Here is a 22,540-nt window from a genome sequence, read left to right as displayed (position 1 = left end):
CTTTAGTTTATAAAAGTTTGTAATAAGTCACTAGAAATTTTATGTAAAAATATTAAGAGCCTGTGTTGGTGGGGGCTATTTTCGGCGTACTATTTTGTCAACCAAAACAAATTTAATTGCATAAAACATAGGATGAGAACAATTCCAGTTACTTTCTCAGATATAACGGGGATTTATGTCCTTCGTAGACAAAAGTCCCTCGACTAGGTCTGAAGTTAATAATAGCTAAGTATCTACGATATGTCAATGACATTTATTAGTATTTTCGACAACCATTCATCTTCTTATTTTGCTTGAAATAAACCTTTACCTTTCATATGCCTTATACTTACATCTTTTTTAAATTACCTTCTATTAAGCATATACCTTATTATATGTAAATTGATTTTATATCACCAATAACTGAGGCATGTTTAAAAAAAAACACATATTTGAACCTATGAAAATGATATCTCGCCTCCTTGAACCAAACAGCCTTAAAATCAATTTTAAGTTTCCATAAAACAGTAATATGTGGCATAAAGTCCGTCGTTTTAAAATAAACGAGAAACTGCCCGAGAGAGTACGTTACCATAATCATATACGCGGCAAGAGTAGGAAAATGAAAGTTTATAGCTGACAATCAGTCTAATATACATAAATATAACCTAACTAAGTTAGGACGTACTTGTTTTCCATAAAGACTCGCGCATTATGAATGTATAACGTAATTTCACACGATTATATTTTAGAAGCATCGATAATAAACTTCTACACAATAAAATAGTTTAGTATTCATAATAATAATAATTCATACTATTAAAAGGGAATATTTTTTATAATATATCAAGAAAATAAAACAAAAGAATTAGAGATAATAAATTACGCGTGTGTATTAATAAAAAAAATAACGTAATAATTTACACGGAATAAATTAAATAATTCATTTGACGCCCCATAAACGCGCCTATTTTACATACACTATGGTATTTCAACGTTTTAGATTTCAATGGAATATATGTAATATATTTACATTATCACGATACGCGCCTGAATCACGGAATATCTGAGAACAATAAGTCGCAGTCTCCCATTCATCGGTCCGACCGCCATCCAAGGAGTGAGAGTTATTATCCCCGTATACAAACAGCGCGCTAACGATATAATCTTAACTAATGCTTAAATACACGATACATTTGAGATCTCATCCAACTCCAGTGAACGCATTCGCTATCACCCGACACCTCAACGAACCAAAACCCATTAGCAATCCAATTGGTGTCAAGTCCCCTGATCAGGCTTAAATATTTTCGAGCCACCACTGTCCCATAACTTGAATGGAGATGAAACAGCAGGTTCCGGCATTCGTGGGCTACTCGTGTAATTTGGCGGTAACCTAGTCGGCGTAGAGAGGAAACTGCCATATGACAACGAGGAATTGACACCAAGTGACGCGTCAAGCGTGGAATAGTAACCTGAAGAAGCGGCGGATGGCGGGGGCGGCACAGGCGGTTGCTGTACGCGACTAGCTTCAGCGTATGCGTCTAAATGTGTCCTCACCAAACCGATCAATTCGCTGTAGTTCGTCACAGAACTGCCTGCCCCGGCCACCCTGTAAAGCAACAGCCGCGCTTCTCCAAAAAGACTATCCAAAATTTTACCTGTCGTGAAGAGGACGATGGCCTTCAGACAGGAGTACTCCGCCGAGTCCACGTGGAGGGCTTTTAGCTTTTCCACCTGTTCTTGGAAGATTCTTATGTGGTCCATGAAGGCGACCACCCGGTCCGCCGCCATTGGTGAGGCATGGAGGCCGGCTGCCGCTAACAACGGTGCCACGTGTAAGGGCATGGAACACTGAGACGCGTTGAGGACGAACAGTTCTGACCAAACAAGTCTTAGTAACGCCACTTGGTCGGTCACTTGAAGGTCTGGGAAGAAAGGTATATTTCTTGCCCATTCTACCGCTGAGAAGAGTAGCCTGGCGGCTAATTCACATATATTATCTATTCCCATAACGTTGGTTGGCTGGACACACTGGCCGTATCTTGACGTCGGATAGGGTTCAGCCCGGAGGAGTAACGAGATATAAGAGGAGAGGTAAGGATGGCTGTTGAGGCCCGCCGCTGGGTCCCCGTTCGATAATCCAAACTGGCCTGGGAGTGCCAGCCCAGCGGGTTGCGTCGGCGGGACTCGCCCTCTCTGTACAGCTGGAACAAAGAAAAAAATGTTGTAGAATTTTCGCAATAGTTTAAATATATATAAATAATACAAAGTTGTCTTTAATTTACTTTTTAAACGACTTTCAAAAAGAAGCAAGTTCTAGATTCAGTTATATTGTTTTTTTTTTTTATGTTTGCTACCTCTTAACTTCGTCGTTTTTATCTGGCTGGACACTAATTAACTAATTCAATGTAACAATTAATATGTATTTAGAATAATTATTTGGACATACATAATTGATAAACTTTTACTTAACAAGTGCTAAGACAAAATTTGCATGCCTTTAGATAAGGCGAAATGTGTAGTTCAGTTACCATTTTAAGACCTTTGTACCACATTTCGAGCAAATAAATTATTCTTATTCTTATTCTTATTCTTTAAACCGATTTAGAAAATGATTTCTTTATCTGTAAACATATACTTACAGATTGATTCAATAGAAATTTTATCTAAATCGGAACAGTAGTTTAGTTTTGAAATAAAAATAACTGGTTTTGCGACAATTGAAGTTGTTTTTTTTTGTGGATCACAATATTAATCATTTCAATTTCTATTCAAGAAGTTTCTATCCTAATATTTTCTATAGCGTGGGTAGATTCTTAGTTTTACGTATTTCATCTGTAGGTATATATAAATTGCTTACTAATTCGTGTAACAGAAGCTTCATTAGCATGATGTCATACTTTTAACGTCAACTTAATTAATTGTGACTAGAATTATTTACATTAAACAATTACAACATCTAGTAGGCTTCTAAAACCATTCGTGGTTAGGATAACGCAGTTAACACACGTACGGTAGATCGCAATTAGCATGTGAACACCACTTCATTACTTGCGTTATGGCAGCAATAACTCCGTTTATGTTGTCCTAACAACCGCCAGACACGTAATTATTAATAATGCTTCCTATTCCGACGCATATTAAGGAATAGTGGGGGTACAACTACATTCAAGTTTGGTTAGTATTGTTTTATGATTTTGTGAAAATTTGGCTATAGCTGTTACCTATTGTTTCTCTCTTTCTTATTTTTGTTGTTATTACAAATTACAAGTGAATGTAGTATTCTATGCGTAGACTTATATAAATAGTAAATACGTAACCTACATTAGTTATGTTCGGCGCAAAACAATCTCACCAAAAAAATACCTCTATATCCTTGTATTGCCAATCTATGCACTAGGTGAAATAAAGTGTAAAATAAGTAAATAAACAATTATTTATCATGTAAAATAGAATTAAAATCTGCAAGAGAAAAAAAAAAACAATCATTAGTCGATTGTGAAATCACAATTTTTAAAACAACCACGCCTGGGCTAATTAAATACATTGAAAATTAGTCAATCCTAAAGGCTGGTTGGCACAGAATGCCTATAGTATTAAGGTTACCTTTTGTACCATATCTTATTGGTCAACATATTAAAAACAAAATAATAATCTTATTTTAAAACAAGACAATAGCCAAAAATAATGATAAAACTTAAAAATGAAGAAGCACGTAATTTTATAAATTCCAAGTCGCAGTTGCAAGTAACAATAACTAGTAAGCGCTAAAGCGAAATATTAGTTGAAATATTTTACTTGATTGCCATTCGAAATTATAGTCAAACTCCTATAATAAGTAATGTATCTTACATAAGCTATGATTATGAAGTAAGAGAGAAACACAACCGTTGCTGCTTATTATTGCTTATACAGCTCTCGTTGCGACGTAAGTACCTATAAGCTGCACTGTAATTTCTATTAATGCCTTTTAAATCGTCGTCTAGCCGAGTGTTTGACCTCTATTACCTATGGTTTCTATATTCTCTATAATATCATTTATTTTATTTGACTTTATATTAAATTTTCCTTATGTTTATGATATTTTGAAAATAATTAAGAGAATTATCCATAAACAAACTAACAAATAATATAAAAGGCAAAATCTTAATTGATTTTAATAATTCTTCCAATTTCTTTTTTGTTGTGATATATACTATATAATTGATACCTATTGAGATATAATGAAATGAATAATATAATAGTAATTTCACATTTCTGATACAATATAACAAACTAGAACAAAGCTTTATTTTTATGTGTAAAGAGAAAAAAAGAAAAAGAGTTTACAAGCTACTAAATTACAAATCTTATTATTTTTTTTATATTTTACTTATATTTTATTTTTTAGTAAATATAAACAAAATACAGGTGTAATAGTTGCCAAAGAAATAAAAAGCTTAAATTTGTATTTATCAGTTTTAAGGTTAAAATCATTCATCAAATGGAATATAGATAATTCTTTTTTACACTATCCGAACTTTTATATATTTTTCGTGGATCATGGATATTTTTTACTCTATCTAAGAGTCAGTTGTGGTTGATTCAAAAATGTTACTCGGATGTTTTTGATGATCACGACTTCAGCAGGTGGACGTGCGAATTGGACAATGTTTTCATTCATGAATTCACCATTGTGAAATCGATTCTCGTTAGATTTTTATGAGGCGTTTCATTTTATTGCTTAGTTATAAGTAGGAGCATGACTGAAAAAGTATTGCTTGATGATTTTCTGAGTGTCCGTATTGAAATATTAGCTGTATCTTGAGGCATCACCTGTGATCTTATCGTGATATCAAGTAATCTATAACTTTTCTAAGAAAAGACGTATCAAATGTAAAAAGATTTTTTTAAATTCGACTAGTAGTTTTAGATATTAACACGTTTAAACAACCGTTTTGTTTCTAATTAATTTACTACCATCATCATCATCATCGTTATACCAGCCGTTAACTGTCCACTGCACAACATAGGCTTCCCCTATACGGTGGGTTTTGTCAAAAGTTGCCACACTTGGCAGGCGGGTTGGCAACCGCAGTTAACTATTTGGTGATTTTTTAAGAGAGATGCTGCTGCCCATTCCTCGACCATAAAATTCCCTTAGTCGCATTTTACGACACCGACGTGAAAGGAAGGGCCACCCCTTTCTTTCCTGTGGATTTCGTACGAGTCGTAATTAATTTAGTATAGATTGAATCAATTTATCTTAAAAACGAAGGCTAGTAGCCATTGGCAAGTCAAATAAATTATTCTGCCTACGCTGGCATGAGAGTTTACCTATTTAAATCTTTAGTTGCAAACGAGTGAGTTTATTTTACCCGACAACGATAATGAAATGATTAAGTTTAACACATATTACTTAAGTCCCCATCTATCGTAGATAATATAGAGTTTCTTGATAAGATGACCATTAAGATTAACACAGTAATAAAACAGAATTCTTTTAATTAAATATTTTGAAATGATGATTGGTACAATGATTATAAAAAACGTATAATGATTTTAAGTAAGTCTCTTTAAATTTATATATAAGTGATTTTAGTCCATAAAAAAGCGACTTAAATAGTGACATATTTAATACGATATCACCACAGGAATAAACCCAATAGACTGAAATAAGAATTATTAATAATGCAAACATATTGGGTATTTTCCTCACGATTTGAAGAAAAAAATACATAACAATTAAGAATTTTTGAAAGCCGCTTAAAAAGAAATATTAACATTAATTATATTTGTTAATTTTTTAAAGTAAAATTTTATTATTGTTAAAATATCGTCAATAAATATGATTTGTTTGTTCCATCCTTTACTCTCATTTAAAACAATTAATCAACACGCCCCCTTTAAATGACAGGTCGTGACGTACCTGCTGATAAACGCGAAATAATCCAAATTGGCCTGTTGTTTTAGAACCAAGCATCCGACGGTCATGACAGTAAACCATAGTTTTCGAAGCATAACGAATGTACGTGGAAATAGTGATCGTCGCGTCTAATCGCCTTTCGGACATGCTCTCAGATGGTCGACGTAACAAAAATATCTGACGCGCCAAGCATTCCGAGGCGCAACGTTTTTTGGCGGGAGTAAAGTGCGGCGAATGCTTGCGCACGCGCTCCCCGCAGTTCTTTTATCTTTTTTTTTCGGTACTTGAAGACGAAAGATAAACCTGTGAACAGGTTCTATTTTTTTGCTCTTATAATGACATTTTGTTGGAATTTTTGCGGTTGTCACCAGCAGCCAGGTTGTTATGGTCTTAAAAGAAATTATAGAATTATATGCTCTTTTCGGGCCAACAATACGTGATTGTGTATAGATGTTATCATTTACAAATAATACGTTCGAGAGGCATAAGTTACATCGATTCAATTAAAGTGTTATATTACACGGGAATAATTCTGGCCGAATTAGAGTAATTGTGATGGCGATTAGACGGTCTTGGAGAATGTGGGGCGCGGACGCTCCCACGCGCTCGACACCTAGCTTAATGGCTCGTCATTACGCTATCTGCCGATACATCTCGATTCTCGATCGACGGTACATCACTATCTCGTAATCGATGACTCGCTGCGAGCCAGAACAAAGCAATTGTTTAGTGCGTTTAGCAACTAATTATGACTCGAAATTTCAACCTGTTACGTTCGATTGGTGACGCCAAAAGTTTAGCTGAATTCAAAAGCTCCAAAATTGAATTTCGGATTATTTGACTAGACAATATTCTAAATTTGCTAAAGCTATAAAATGATGCTTTATATATGATGAGTACGTTATAATATATTGAGTCCATGGTTTCTCTTTTGTGAATTTATATATCAGAATATGAAACAACTAGGATAAAAGTAATGACAAATTAGAACTTGAAAACCCATCAAAATTTTGGGTTAGATCATTATGCAAAACTACTGTTGAAAATGCTATGTAATTATTACTCACTTAAGTCGCATGCATGCGTAGATTTTGGTCTAACTTTAGAGAACTAGTGTAATGTTTGGCAAGATAAAGCCAACAATTTGGCCTTAGAAATCAAAACATCTGAAGGTTGCGTAGCAATAGCATGTCCTATGATATTCATGGCATAATCTATAGCTTTATGTGTCAACTACTATTTCTATCAAACAAAATCTTAGATATAATTATTTGCATTTTAGATTAATTATTTATAGGATCACCAACATAAAATACAGTGAATCGTTTTAGTACAATAAATGCATTACTGAAATAGGTCTAACTGTTCTTACATTTAGAGACAACCATATCAGGCTTTACGTTTGAGAAAAAATCAAAATTGAATTAAATTAATAGTATGTTATTAAATGTATGAAAGATATTAATGATAATTATGATAAATTAATTAGACTGTGCAATTTACAGTATTTTTATATCAAGGAGTTTTAACTACAGTCGTGTTTATATTATTAACTTCACTAAAAATACTAATGAATGATTTGTTTTCATTATATGAGACCATTTTAAACATATTGAAAGATCTTCATGAATGGAAATTAATGTAAATTAGTATAATACCACCGGGCTTTCCGTGCCATAACAAAACTAGATCCATTAGTAGTGATTTGCATATTATGACGACGTCTCACTTTGATTCTCGTATTTATGAAATCTTCGACACCACGCATAGTTGGTGGGATTAAATGAAATTAGCTATGTTTATATTACAAATCAAATTGCCACTTGCCATGTAACGGGATATTATATAAATATTGATTTTCTAAATGCCTAACTTGATTAGGGATTAACAGTCTTTGAACCCTTGAAAATTTATAGACTATGAATTTAGATATTCTTTTATTAGACCAGTAGGTAAGAAGTTATTTAATCACATCGATGATGATATTGTAATCTTAAAAAGAAACGTTTAATTGTGAACAACGATGTATGCACTAATAAGGAAAAGTTCCGATCGAATATACTCAAAACCACCTTTACTGTAGGTATGTTCAGTTATTAGTTAAATATTATACACGTACTTTAGTACTAACCAGAGGGAGACTTTGTACAAAAGTCGATTGCTTGGGTACTTCTGTCCCATTCGTGTTTCAATCGTAAAGCAGTTGTGTTTGCATAGCTGTGTTTCGGTTTGAAGGGTAGGATATGGCGTGAATTTACTGGGTACGAAGGAATAACACCTGAGTCCTCAGGAATGGCAACGCATGGGGGGTACCATGGGCGAAACAGTATACTCTGTTATGTCCATGGTACTGCTCATGTCTATAGGCGACGGTTATCATTTTCCATCAGGCATTTTGCATCAATGGCAAACAAGCTGACGGCCCACGTCAGCTTGTTTGCCATTCTAAGTTGTATATAAAAAAAAACCAAGATAATTAAAATCTGATCTATATCAAAGAAATTATATATGGAAAACAAAAGGACCAACTATCCCCAGTCTTTATGTACATAATTTAATTGGCATTACTCTGAATTTTTTTTTAAATGAGAATAGAAAGAGAAAAAAATAAAGATATGAAAAATATCGATGGTATTCTATCCCATTTTATCAGCCGTTAACTGTATGTTCAGTAGTAAACAGTTTCACTGCTAAACATAGGCATTCCCCGTAAGTAGGGTTTTGCCAGTAGTTGTCACGTTTGACAGACGGGTAGGCAACCGCAGTTAGGTTTTGGTGATATATTAAGAGCGGCGCTGCTGCCCAGCACTCTGCCATCAAGTTCTCTTAATCGCTTCTTACGACGCCTACGGGAAAGGAAGGGGTGGCCCATTCTATCCTGGGACCACATGGAGATTGATTGATTAGTATAATCGTTACTAATTTTATAAATGGGAAAGTGAGTTTGTTTCTTTGTTTATCTCTTAGCGCCTTATCAATTATTATGAAATTTTGGTGTACACGTATTATGTGGACTGGAAAAGGATACCTATGCTATATTTTATCTCTATCAGTGAGCATATTTCGGTCACGCGGGCGAAGTCGCGGGTAAAAGCTAGTTATTAGATAAGTCTGATTTTAAGGTATATGTAGGTACAGTAAATGTAAATTACTTGAACATACTTTAGAAAAGATTATAAGAAAAATAAAATTACAAGTAGCGCGGTGACATAGTAAGCATATTTATTACCACTACTTTTTATCCTCAGAATGTATTAAGTGGTAACTATGGGAACCATTATAAGACAAGAAAAAGGCGATATAAAATGCTATACCAAGCTGCATGGCCAATGGAGTATAGAAAAACTTTTTTACTCCCGACCCAAAAAGAGGAGTGTTATATATTTGACGTGTCTGCGTCTGTCTATGGCATTGTAGCTCCAAAATTAATTGATCGATTATGATGCGGGTTTTTTAAAGGCAATGTAATCAAAATAGTTCTTATTTACAATTTATAAAGATCTGTTCAGGTGTTTTAAGGTCATCAGTACTTTTTCTAGGCTTGTTTATGTCGGGGATTTCTTTTATTTTTAATAAATTTATAGTCATTATAAGAAGAGACTCGTGCCCAGCAGTTGGAGTCCAATAAGTTGTGATGAACATATTTTCCATAAAACCAAATGATACAAATGCTCCTGTAATTTAGATGAATCATCTTCCAAAGGCACATCACGAAACATCACAAGCCAAAGCACGTGTGTACCCTATTTACGTGATCATTGCATTAAATGATTTTATAAATTGTTTTTATTCAAACCGCGTCCGCAATAGACCTAATATTTTTGTTGACATGGGAATATGAATCGTATGGTGTCCAAATAAGGGACGGGAGGTCGACAAAAATACATTCAGTTAGCAAATTTGTTCTTGACATAGTTCGCTTGGAGGAAACGATTTGTCTCTTAAAAGATCTGTCTATTCCGCCGGACAATCTGCTGCGCATTTGTTCACAGCCTTGATATTTCTAAAACCCATCAATGGACATCACATTATACTCTTCTTTTATTCACTTTATGACATTTTATGAATCAGTAATGAATCAGTTTCTACCCAAAGGTTGTCTGGAAGAGATTGCTTAGCGATAAGGCCGCCTTTTGTATCACTTCTCATTAATATTTACCGTATTTGTTATTTCTCTTTTTACTTGGTGCAATAAAGTGTAAATAAATAAATAAATAATTTATAGTTAGTGGAATATAACTGACAGAAACACAAGATGATTGAATCAAAATTGAATAATGGGAAGTATGCTGATGATGATTACATTTAACAGAATATTGAAAGCTTTATAGCTCTACTTCCAGGAATCATCGAGAGTTAACTCTCGGTGAATTTTTCACGATAAGTGAATTGAACTGAGATTGTCTCAATCTACAATTTCTTACATGCGTCCCATGTACAACGCGGTTTCAGAGATGCTTTCTCCCACGAACACTCAGGTTATGGAATGAGCTCCCTGCCGAGGTTTTCCCGAGAGACTACAGCATGGGGTTCTTCAAAAGGGGGTAAAGAGGTTTCTTCAGGGTCGGCAACGCGCGCGTAATACCTCTGGTATTGCAGGCGTTCATAGGCTACGGTAACCGCTTACCATCAGGTGGGCCGTATGCTTGTTTGCCACCTCAGTGGTATAAAAAAAAAAAAAAAAAAATTACAGTAAACTAAGAATGCAGATCCTTGTGAATTGAGAAAAGTAATTTTATTGAATACTCTAAAAGATTAAAGAAGATTATAAAATTGACACAAAAATCACAAAACAACTATAAAATTGAGACGGCCACTAACAAATCAAAAGCGGTATGGAATATTATTAACAGTAAAAATGAAAATATCCCTCCGGAGGAAATTCAAAAAATAATAGTTAATGGAGAATATATCTCAAAGCCTGAAGATATTGCGCAAGCTTTCAACAATTTTTTTATTGACGACATACAGAAATCTCACAGTACTGACGTAAAATACTTAAGAAGGATAACAGGGAGAATCAGCAACTCTTGTTTCATGGCTCCTACTAACTCTCATGAGATTGAAAACATAATAAAAAATCTAAAAAATACCCAAAGTACAGGGTATGATGGTATTTGCACAAAAGTAATTAAATATGTGTCTAGTATCATATCACCAGTGATTAGCCACATAATTAATAGAAGCATAGAAAATGGCGTATTTCCCAGCAAACTAAAAGTCTCTGTAATTAAACCGATATTTAAAAAGAATGATAGAGAAAAAAATCCAATTCTATAGACCTATCGCACTAATACAAATAATATCAAAAATTTTTGAAGCAGTTATTTACAGGTCTATGTATGATTTCTTTGAGAAAAATAAAATTCTTACAGATGAACAATTCGGATTTAGAAAGGGAAAGTCAATAAATTTAGCTGTCCATAAATTCTTAGACAAAATTATGAGTAATCTAGATAATAAAAAGAATACAACTGCTTTATTTATGGATATGACTAGAGCATTCGACCATGTAGATTGTGATATCCTCGTTGGAAAATTGGAGATATATGGGATCAGAGGAAATGTACTTAACCTTGTAAAATCATATTTACAAGGCAGAAAACAAATTACAGAAATAACTAGAATAAAAACAAATAATAACACTGAAACGAAATATCAATCTGAACAAAGAACTGTAAAATACGGGGTACCTCAAGGAAGCATATTAGGGCCATTATTGTTTCTAATTTATATTAACGATCTGCCTAAAGCTATTACTCATCCAATGATCCTATATGCTGACGACAGCACAGCAATTTTTACTAATGACGATCCCAAACTTTACGAAGAGGATATAAATAACTCATTAAAAGACATGGTCTCCTGGCTAGAAGCTAATAACCTAAAGATGAACATAGACAAAACTAACTTTATGACATTTAAAAACAAAAATAAAATTTTGAATAATATAAATATTAATTATATGGGGAATAAAATTAAGGAAGCTAATTGTATTAACTTTTTAGGTATTCATATTGACTCTGATATGACTTGGAAAACACAGATTGATCACGTTTGTACAAAAGTAAATCAGTACTCCTATGCACTTTACTTGTTACGAAAAGTAGCTAATCAATTTGCACTTCTGAGCGCTTATCATGCGTTTGTAGGCTCAACGCTCAAGTATGGAATTCTCTATTGGGGAAATTCCTCAGGAAGAGAAAAAGCTTTTAAAAGCCAAAAAAAATGTGTTCGTTCCATATGTGGAATACAGGAAACAGAGTCGTGCAAGCCATGTTTTAAGAAATTGAAAATTTTGACATTTCCCTCACTTTATCTCTATGAAGCTGCAGTTTTAATAAAATCTAATATTACTGATTATGAAACTCTAAAAAGCAAAAGACATTGTCATATTATTCGAATCACAAAGTGTAACACAACAGTATACAATAATAGTATATTCTGCATGGGTCTGAAAGTATACAATAAATTGCCCCAATATATAAAAGACATTAATCATTTGCATCTATTTAAGAAGGAACTAAAGAAGATACTAATTGACAAAGCATACTACTCTCTAAATGAATATATGACAGATAGTTTTAAAAATTAAACAAACGATAAATGACTGCGTTGTATTCCCATGAGACAAGAGACAAGACAAATTTTGATGTAGTGGTTTTCTTTTTTTTCTGTAATCTATTATAATGAAGACATTGTGACATATGAAATTGAGTAATATTTATATTAAGAGAAGATTTGCACGCCATTTATGGTAAAATATGGAGGCGTAATAACCTATTAATGTAACATCTGTCATACCCATATTTGAGCAAATAAATTATATTATTATTATTATTATTATTATTATTGTCGAGTTACCTTTCTATATTTATTATTTAAAAAAGAATTTAGACCTACCTGATGCTATCAAAATGTTGAGTAAACTGGCACTTTCTGTCTGCTCTATGTCATAAACTATGACATAGAGTAGACAGAAATTAAAGACTTATTATATTATTAAAGATTATTAAAAGTAAATTTGTAAAATTTAAACATTATTGTAAGTATAACAGAACAGGCAAGTTTTATAAAGACATAAGCTCCTTGATATAAAGAATAATATCGAATTTTGGTTATATTTGTAAACAAATAAATTAAAAGATCATAAGAAATAATTAAAGAAAGAAAAATAAAAAATATATTTGCTTTCAGTCAATTCAACGATTTGTATGTTTACATTGTTAGTAATGCCACAGATAATATAATACTATACAAGGTAATGCGGACTATCCTTCCCACTGCTAACAATATACCCTGTCAGGTAGACCTCCACGTGGTTCTCCCCTGGAAACTATCGTATTGAATTCTAGGTGTAATAATCACGATGGGCTATCCTATCATCCCTCACTGGTGTCCCGTAACGTGTACGGTTAGCGCAAGCAGGGGTTACCATTCCATTATCGTCCATTAAAAAAACAGGTACAGGCGACGCAATTTTCATATTGTCTTTATTATAACATAGTAAATTGTATACGTGACTACTATGTGCACATAAATACCGCTTTATTAGTGGAGTACGTAATTATGTTGCTAGAACGTTATTTACAATTACAAATACGATCACACAAGGATAAAGTGAAGCTCTAACATGATTTAAATGCATTGACAATTACGACCCTGTGCTAATTCGCTACTGTGAATCGATATTATAAAACTATTATAGATACAACATTAATTGGTACACAATTAAGTAATTGTATTTCCTATAGTTCAATGGATAAGGGACTTTTTTGACTAGCTTACGTTAGTAGTTACGCAGTTTATGATTGTGGGCTGGTTAATTCCACAGTGCTGTTTATGGTAAGGCGTAATATTGTTATTGAATGACAATCAATCCACATTCGCTGTGGAGGTCCCAGAATAGAATGCCACCATTTCCTTTCCCGTGGGTGTCGTAAGAGGCGACTAAGGGAGGACGAGGGATGAGTAGCAGTGTCGCTCTTAAAACATCACCAAAAGCCAAATTGTGGTTGCCAACTTACCTGTCAAGTGTGGCAACTACTGGCAAAACGATATATATGTAGGTATGACATTGGTATTGGTTTTGCTCCAACGCAACATTGATTGGAGGCGTATTCTTATTGAATACCAATCTATGTTGATTACTTGATTACATAGTCATTCTTTAGTAAATATTTCTTGTTAATAGTTAATTGTGTTCATGGAATTAGTACATCCATATTTGTCGTTTATGTTTACATTGTAATCCACAATAAATTCTGTATTCATTATTCGAACTAAAGCCGAAAGCCAATTGACTGGAAATCATAATTATCAAATTAAATGGAGATAGTTTTATGAATATAGAATTAAAATAATTTTTGGTAAAGAGTTAGACTAATTTGAATTTGTATCTGTTCATAGATTATTTAAAAAAACGTTTTTATAATAAAAAAAAAGAACTAATATTTAGTAATAATGTTGCGGTATAAATTCATAATAACGTTAATTAAGAACAACAGTTTAATACCAAAATGACATATTAAGACGTGAAGCTAGATAAAGATTTCCCCACTAACGACCAACAAAGTGATGCCCAACAAAAACATAAATAACATGCTATAAATCGAACCATTACGGAAGACATCTGCAGTGTTTCTAGCTGTTACTACCATTAGATTCATAATATACATGAACCCATACATCACCATACGTCTTTTAGTTTTAAATAAGCCAGTACACAACTTCATTTACCGTTCATCTATTTATTTCGGTTGTTAGCCGCTATCTTGTTACGTCTCGATACAAGTTGATAATCCGTTATTTATGTTGCTTTTTATCATACATAGCCCAGCACGCGACTCGTGTCGCCAACACAACAAATGGTCCACCGTCCAGCTTTTGTTAATATAACGGTTGTGTTTTGATATCATTAAGAACTTCACGAGTTTTACGACAGTGAGAAATATTGTTTCTAATATACAGATTACGATTTAGCTTTTGGTGATGTAGAAAGCGGTTTCGAAACAACGGGCATTGACGAATGAGGTGTTTGATTAGAAGCTCGATTATTTTGTTTCTGTTTGGAGAATAGTAAAAGGATTAATGGTCTTTATAAAGCAAAAGATGCTCACAGTGAATATAATAGAAAGTAAGTGTATGTAAAAAATGTAAACAAACCGCCCACATATAGAGTTGCATATCTAAACAACTATTAATAGAAGGAACCGGACGCGGAAGACATCAATACGGTTATAGATAAAATAATTACTTATCGTAAAGATTAAATTCTTGAAAATATTGGAGTCTGTGTAATAAAGTTATCTGTGGGCACGTGCCGTGAATAAACCGAGTCCCTGCCAATAACCCCATTAGTACGTCTTTGGTTTTTGTAATTATCCACTTATTAAACGCCGCTGGAGATTTATGTTAAGGTCAGATATGTACCAACATAATCGATCGATGCATCTATTGACTTCGAAGCGACGTTTGTACAATCTTAATTTTATAGTGTAATTTACTTTAAAGATCTAAATATTGAGGTTAAATTTAATCACTGGTATAGATATATTATATAATTTCATGCGAAACGGAAACATGTTGAGGAATTTTTAACTAGTGTTTCCGTTAATTAATTCTATGCAAGTATCATGGGAAGACTTTTTACTTTTTAATGCTAATTAGAATTTTGTTAGTAGAAGTAATAAATCTCGCAATAAATATCTCGAATAATGAGGTTCATCATGTTTGTAGTTTAGATAATCACTTTAACCATATAGATTGTCATTTTATATTTTACATATATTAGTATTATTATTTGTTATGCAACTTAGAATGGCAAACAAGCTGGCGGCCCACCTGATGGAAAGTGGTAACCGTCGCCTGTAGACATGAGGAGTGTCTCATATTAACTCAGTTATTCTTTAATAATCTCTAAAATACCTACAGTAATAATATAATTGTGATAAATAGCATAAGCCCACCTGATGATAAATGTTCACTGTAGTCTATGGACAACAGTGAACCGGCGTCCGGATGCCTGTAATACTAAGGATGTCCCATGCGCATTGCCGACCCTAAAAACACCCATACTGTAGCCTCTAGTAAATAAATATATGTATCTAGGAAGTATACGTGAACGTATCTTGAAAAGAGATTTTATTTAAGTAGTCAATCTAATATTGTGGCAATAAAAGTAGTGAGAAGGCAACAGTAGTACAAGAGAGAGTTGAAAAGAAACATCTATATATACGTAATAATAAATTTATCAAAACTTAAAAATTATCAATGTATTTAAATAAATTGATAATGAATTACAGTAACGACAAAAATAGACAACCAAAAATAATATATAGAAATGAAGATACCATGCACGGAGTCACTGACCACAACAACGTACGAGAAACGAAGGCTTGCGATAATCATAATACGCTTGCAGATATGTGATTAGCTGTGGGGTCACGAAACGGTCGGTGCTAGACAGAGAGGAGTAGCCTCGTCCTGCTCCTATGTCTGCAGCTTCCAATAAATCTATCTCTGTCGGGCAAACGACCGCAGGGCGCCTAAACCGCTATACTAAACTGTGACCTCACGAAATTCTCCAAGCACGATACTGAGGATGATTCACGTGTAATGACGGACGTAGACGGGCTGACATATAGAGATGCGGACATCAGATGAATTCTAAGTGACAGCTCGGAAAAATCCTGTTTTAATTTTGAACAAACTTGAATGATTATTAAGGATCGATTTATTGAACAATTCGTTACGTTACAATTGATTTATTTTGTATTGATCGACAAACAAACTTTTTGTCCATTACTAATGTAATTGAAATTTTACTAAGACACATTAAGTTGTCAACGAAATATTTAGTATTTTTTAATGTACTAAATCATTATCAAATATGATCAGAGTCTAGCCTTTCACAATTTAGTTATTAGTTGAAAAATAATTTAGGAAAGTTTCCGATCATTAAATTCAAGATGTCGAGACGCAAAGTGAAACTGTAGGAGTGGATATAAATACATTATAGTAAGGTACGGTACAGAGGGCACGACCAGGAACAGGTTTGCTGAGACTACTAACGTAGTAACCAATATACATACAAACCGTGTATTACTCGCAGTATTCGAGATTATACTGCGTTAGAACGACCGAGCCGACTGTGAGAAAATTTCACCTGTTGGTAATACTATCATAAATAGTTTTAGTGCCAATCTGGGTGTATAGATTAGAATTGAATTATAGAACGATATCGATGTGAATTTATATAATATTGAATCAATAAACACAGTGGTAGCTCCAACAGAGTCGGTTGTAAGAGTAATGCCAATAAATTATTGAATTACTTTTAAAATAAATCGATAAAATTTTTAATTAATAAAATTGTGTCATTAGTAATTATGAATCAAAATAAACAATATAAAACAATTTTTTATAACATATTATATTTATATCACATTAAAATTATTATGAGTACTAGTTATTTTTTATATAATTTTTGTATATTGATCTATCATTAATAGGTAAGTATATATGAAAAAAAAATAAAAAAGGAAGGCTTAATGTACGTAATATTAAAATTCAAATATAGGACTAAATCAAATTAAACGAAGAAATCCAGCGGAGATATTTCATTACCTAACATCACACGTCGTAAAGGAATTAGCATCAGAGAGTGTGAGTAGGCCCCGCTCCGATAAATCACCTCTATAGTTCGTTAGGCGCATGCCGGCTGCGCCACGGGGGTCCGCCTTCGATTCCCGAGCTGGCAAGTGGAACGGCTATTGAGGTAACCCCTGTAGGTGAATATTTTGACGTGCTTTACAGTGTCATGTTTTGTTGTACTTGATGAATTATTCTATATTTATCCACACTCCTAAGCACAGTACGCCGTTCATACACGTTCGTATACGGAAAATATTTATGTTCTTTTAGCGCCATACACTCAAAAATTAATTCAAATATTTGTAAATTGATCATTATTAATAATTCATAATACGTTTCTGATTTAGAAATATAAGTTACTGTATTATATATTGGACTCGAACATTTTTTTGATAGTTATCATTTATAAGACGATGAATCACGTATTAAAATATGCAAAAATTTTAATAAGCCCACAGTAGAATCTTTTGTTGAACGTATTAAAAGTAAATGTTATAAAGACCATCTAAATACCAACGTTGGAATAACTCAGCAACAGGTTAAACAGAATACGTTTCCATCGAAATGTGGTCTTTATGGCTTTGAATATAGATGGCATTTGCATTAATGGTTTAATAGTTAGTGGTTCTGCCGATTTCACATACTCGGTACCGATGATTTTTTACATACAGAGATGAAGGCGTCCGTCAAAATTTAAAAAGTTAATTATCGAATACTTTTACCATCGGTCGAGTGGACCGGGTCCTGAGCGGTGATACATCATCCCGGAGAGAGAATATAAATCACCAGGTGATTGATAGTGGTATATATCTCACGCTCGTTCGCTAGCTCCTTTTTTAATCCGACACAAATGATTTTACACTTTGATTCCTTTTTGTGACGCCATTTCGCTTCGGAGTTTATGACTCTTTCGAATTGGTTTGGTTCATATAATTCTGTATAGCATCTACGTTATGCCAAAGAGACGAATGCGTCTTTGGAATTTGCATAGGATTATTATTTATATCGTGTTGTGTTAACATTTAAGAAATATTTGAAGTTCATATCTACTTAATATATACGAGCATATGAAAAAACAGTATTCACATTATTGCTAGTATCGCATACTATTTAAAACGATTTCTCGATTTGTCTATATAAGAAGTTATTTATAAAGTAAAATAATATTTTTTTTTAATGGGTGATAATGGAATAGTAACCCCACCTGCGCTAACGGTATACACTGGCGAGGCACCAATGAGCGATAATAGGTGAAGATGAAAAAAAGTCTGTTGTATATTTGGGCATTGTTTTTAATCACGAATCTTTATCAAATATTACAAAATCAGTAAACATAACTATTATTTATTAAAACTGTGATGGTTAACAAGATAATCGATGAAATATACTTTTATGGAAAATTGAATATTCTTTACTGCTAAATTATTCAGTGTAAAGGTAATATTTATAGAGATAACCTATCGGGTTTCTAACAACAGTGGAGGCAAGTAGTCGGGCCATATTCGGGTTTTACCTGCCCTACCAAGAACCTTTCAGAGGCGGATTAGTGCTATTTTCTATTGTATTGAGCCCCAATTCACATGCAAATCGTTTGACAAAACGTGCGGAAATATAATTAGCTTACGACACCCCGAGCGAGTATCGGCAGGTCCCGTGGGTCAAGCACATTGACCAAAACCGGTCAGCTTGTTGTCTCTATTTTAATTAATGTTTTTACTCGGCATTACTGATGTCCGGTAGGGGTCACTCAGAACCTTAGAATTAGGGTTTTTCGCGACCGAATCGTGGGAACGCGTCGGCACGTTCGTCGTGATGATATCTTTATGTTGGACGCGGATAGTAAGACTCAGTTTTCCCAGAATGACGACCATTAAGTGCGGCCCTGGAGCGTCGTACGAAACATGTCACAGTTATTATACTCACTAGAAACGATAATATCTTTCGGCTGTGACGCAGCAGACAAAGTGGATGCGTGGTGATGCTACGAGTTGCTCTCTCTATGTGCATTGTTACTTATCAACGATTAAGTCATTAGATTAATGTTTAGTGGAAAACATTGAAGTACACTTTTATTATATCAACTTCTACAATCTTCCCATTATTGTCGCGGACGCACTAATGACCATTAGGTGGACATTCAAAAGAACGTTACGTTTCTCACGGTGGTGATGAATGTTTTGCAAACTAGACTGGTCTAATGCAAACATGCCCATCCTTATGGTCAGTTGACCAACAATGACCACACCTGGTTCTAGACACAAATCGACACCCTCCTCAAAACGCAACGCCGATCCTTTCGACATTTCTTTTGTCGACAATAGGCGTGTATGGGGCTTTAACTTTTTAAAAATAATAAGCGAAGCAAACATTGCCATAATTTGCAACCCCTGGGAACCTTTAGCCAAGGATGATGCTTTTGACAGCTAATACAATGCAAGCGCATTGTGCATGGTTTCCGGTGTACAAAAATTTACAGATTTTAAACACGGATTAAAGGAAAGTGGCTTATAAACGGTTACAAGACTCGACAGATTGAGGTGAGGTCAGATTTTACGGTGGTGACAATACCGTTTTGGAAATTATTTATTTGAATCCATTTTATCTATTCAAGATCACGTTATAATCAAGCTAATGTAAAAATGCTTGTAATATAATTAATTTAGTATCTATTGTTCAGCAAAGACATAATTATGTGTTAAAATAACAATTCCCGTATACATAGTTACAAGTAAAGCAGATCGATTTCCATCCAAAAATGAATTTCATTAAAATTCATCGCAAAACGCCCCAAGGGGAATATCGGCGCCGATAGCAGAAATCTTTCTAAATGACCGGTACCGCACAAAAACTTATTAAGATATTCCAAACAATGAGCCTTGTGATTGATGCTCCCTAAACAAAAGGTGTCAGCCATTGTTCACTCCAAGTGACGGACGGACCCTGTGCATTGTTTAGCTATACTTTTATGCACTTATTTAATAAACCGGTTCCACTAATGTGGTTAATTAATCAATCGGTATGTGTGCTATGTTTCATTTATTTTGCACATAAAACATTGTCAGAATGTACTAGACTGTTAGAACTTGAATAGAAAAATTATTCTTAAGGCTTTTTTTCATAGCTTTTAGAATCTTTTATTTATAAATCTATGACTTCTATGTGTTTATTTACGTATAATTATTGCATATATATTATTTCAATAGTATTCTTTGTTGAATAATAAATATTTAAATAATAAAAGAGTCTATTTTAGTTTTAATTAAATATATATATATATAGCAGAAATAAATATCATTATGTTATTTAAGATAAAAGCCAATGATCGTTATAATATAACGATCGATGGCTTTTATGTTGTTTCGATTTTATACAATAGAAAGTGACCATTACCTGACATTAAAATGATATCTGTAACAGATCAAATTCCCCATCACAATCATTATTCGGTGGTAGCTCACCACCTGAATGGACCGCTAAAAAGTTTTAGAAACTATCAGCCCCACAAAACAAAGTTATATGAAGAAAAAAATTAACAAAGGACGCGTCGACGCTTCTAATCTCAACCAGATCTTTGTTCAACAAGTTTGATATAAGACGATTACAGAGCGACAAAGAGGCACACTTGCTTTTTTTTTCTATTAACAGTTAATCTTTAAAAAGGTGCTCGGATTCTGTAACGTTTGCACCTTTCTTTTGTTTGTTGACAGCAAACAAATCGTTTGTTGGGCAAAATATGAGGGATGCTTGGTCGAGGTCTAATGGGGTGCTCAAGGGTTGAATTGAGAGCAGCAGGTTACCGTGTCCTTTCCGGTATATGGCCTTTGCATTATCTGCACGGAAGTACCAGTTTGAATAATACTAATGGTGCTATTGCAATGGTGCGATGTATAATAATAAAAAGTGTCGCTACAAAAAATATACTTAGGTAAAATTGAAAACTGGTTTTTTAGACCGATTAAATTGACAATGGGAAGAATAAAAAGATGTTTTAAATTTTTAAGCAATAAAATCAGTATGAGGCAGAATAGTTAAAACTTTGACTTCTGCCAATTAAATAGTAGTTCTGTAAAATATTCATGATATATATTATAGATTTAATCGCTTTGGTAAAATTTACAATGCAATAAATTTATTAGAGACAAATTGAAACGAGTTATTAGTCTTGTAATTGGGAAAATAAATTATTTCTATTCATCAGGCAGCAGTTATTTGTTAGCAAGTTTCATTATTTTTAGGTTAGTTTAGCGTTGTGTTCCTTAATGAACTACACAGCTAGTTTTGCTCCAGATTAGGTAATATTATTATTAATAACACTTCTCATCTGATGAGCCATCAGCTTCTTTGCCATAAAGGTGCATAAAAAAATATATATAATTATAGACAATTAAATATATATCTCAGATAGGCTTCGTATTATCAGAGGAAGAAGGCAAGAATATTTGGAATCGGCCCTCTTGCAAGAGACGAGTTACGAAAGTGGACGAAGCAAGATATCTGTGTAATTATATAGGTCAATGACCTTTGGTTATTACTGTCTACCTCATAAGAGACATATCCTGAAGATACAAAAGTTAAAAGTATCTTTATTTGATATTTAGATTCATCTCTACTAATTATTATAAATGTAAATTTGAGTTTTATTGTTACCTTTTAGCATTTTAACTGCTTAATCAATTGTCATGACATTTAATACATACGATTACTTGACATGGATAAGAACATAGGCTACTATTTACTTATCGGTATATCCCAGTCCCGTAAACAAAGTCGCTGGTAAAAGCGAGTAATAAATAAATTATTCGCACGACTATCAGATCAGCGGTTTTAGTCATATTTAATATCTGATTGTCGATTACAATACAATCAGAATTTAATACTGCATTAGTGTACAAAATATTCGAATAAATAAGCTTAAAATTGAACAGGTGTACGAAGACTTTTGTGTAATCAGCGACCGCAGCGGGTGTCCGGCGCGTTATGAACTCTTCAACCTCTGTG

The 22,540-nt window shown here is 33.5% G+C and overlaps 1 protein-coding gene across 1 annotated transcript in view; it reads right to left on the bottom strand.

Moving 5' to 3' along the window:
* Positions 1-22,540, bottom strand: part of LOC113510777 (steroid receptor seven-up, isoforms B/C-like) — a gene marked incomplete at its 5' end in the record, with an annotated part of 119,120 nt that overhangs the window by 77,138 nt on the left and 19,442 nt on the right. Inside the window, 1 exon segment of the mRNA XM_026894313.3 lies at positions 1,641-2,186. Within this exon segment, the coding sequence (XP_026750114.1) occupies positions 1,641-2,186 (546 nt within the window).

This window comes from Galleria mellonella, unplaced genomic scaffold (assembly GCF_026898425.1).
Source record: "Galleria mellonella isolate WM207_F2 unplaced genomic scaffold, CSIRO_AGI_GalMel_v1 utg905, whole genome shotgun sequence".
In the NCBI taxonomy this organism is placed as follows: domain Eukaryota; kingdom Metazoa; phylum Arthropoda; class Insecta; order Lepidoptera; family Pyralidae; genus Galleria; species Galleria mellonella.
The sequence above is the reverse complement of the archived record's forward strand: the minus strand, read 5'-3'. Positions and strand labels throughout refer to the sequence as shown.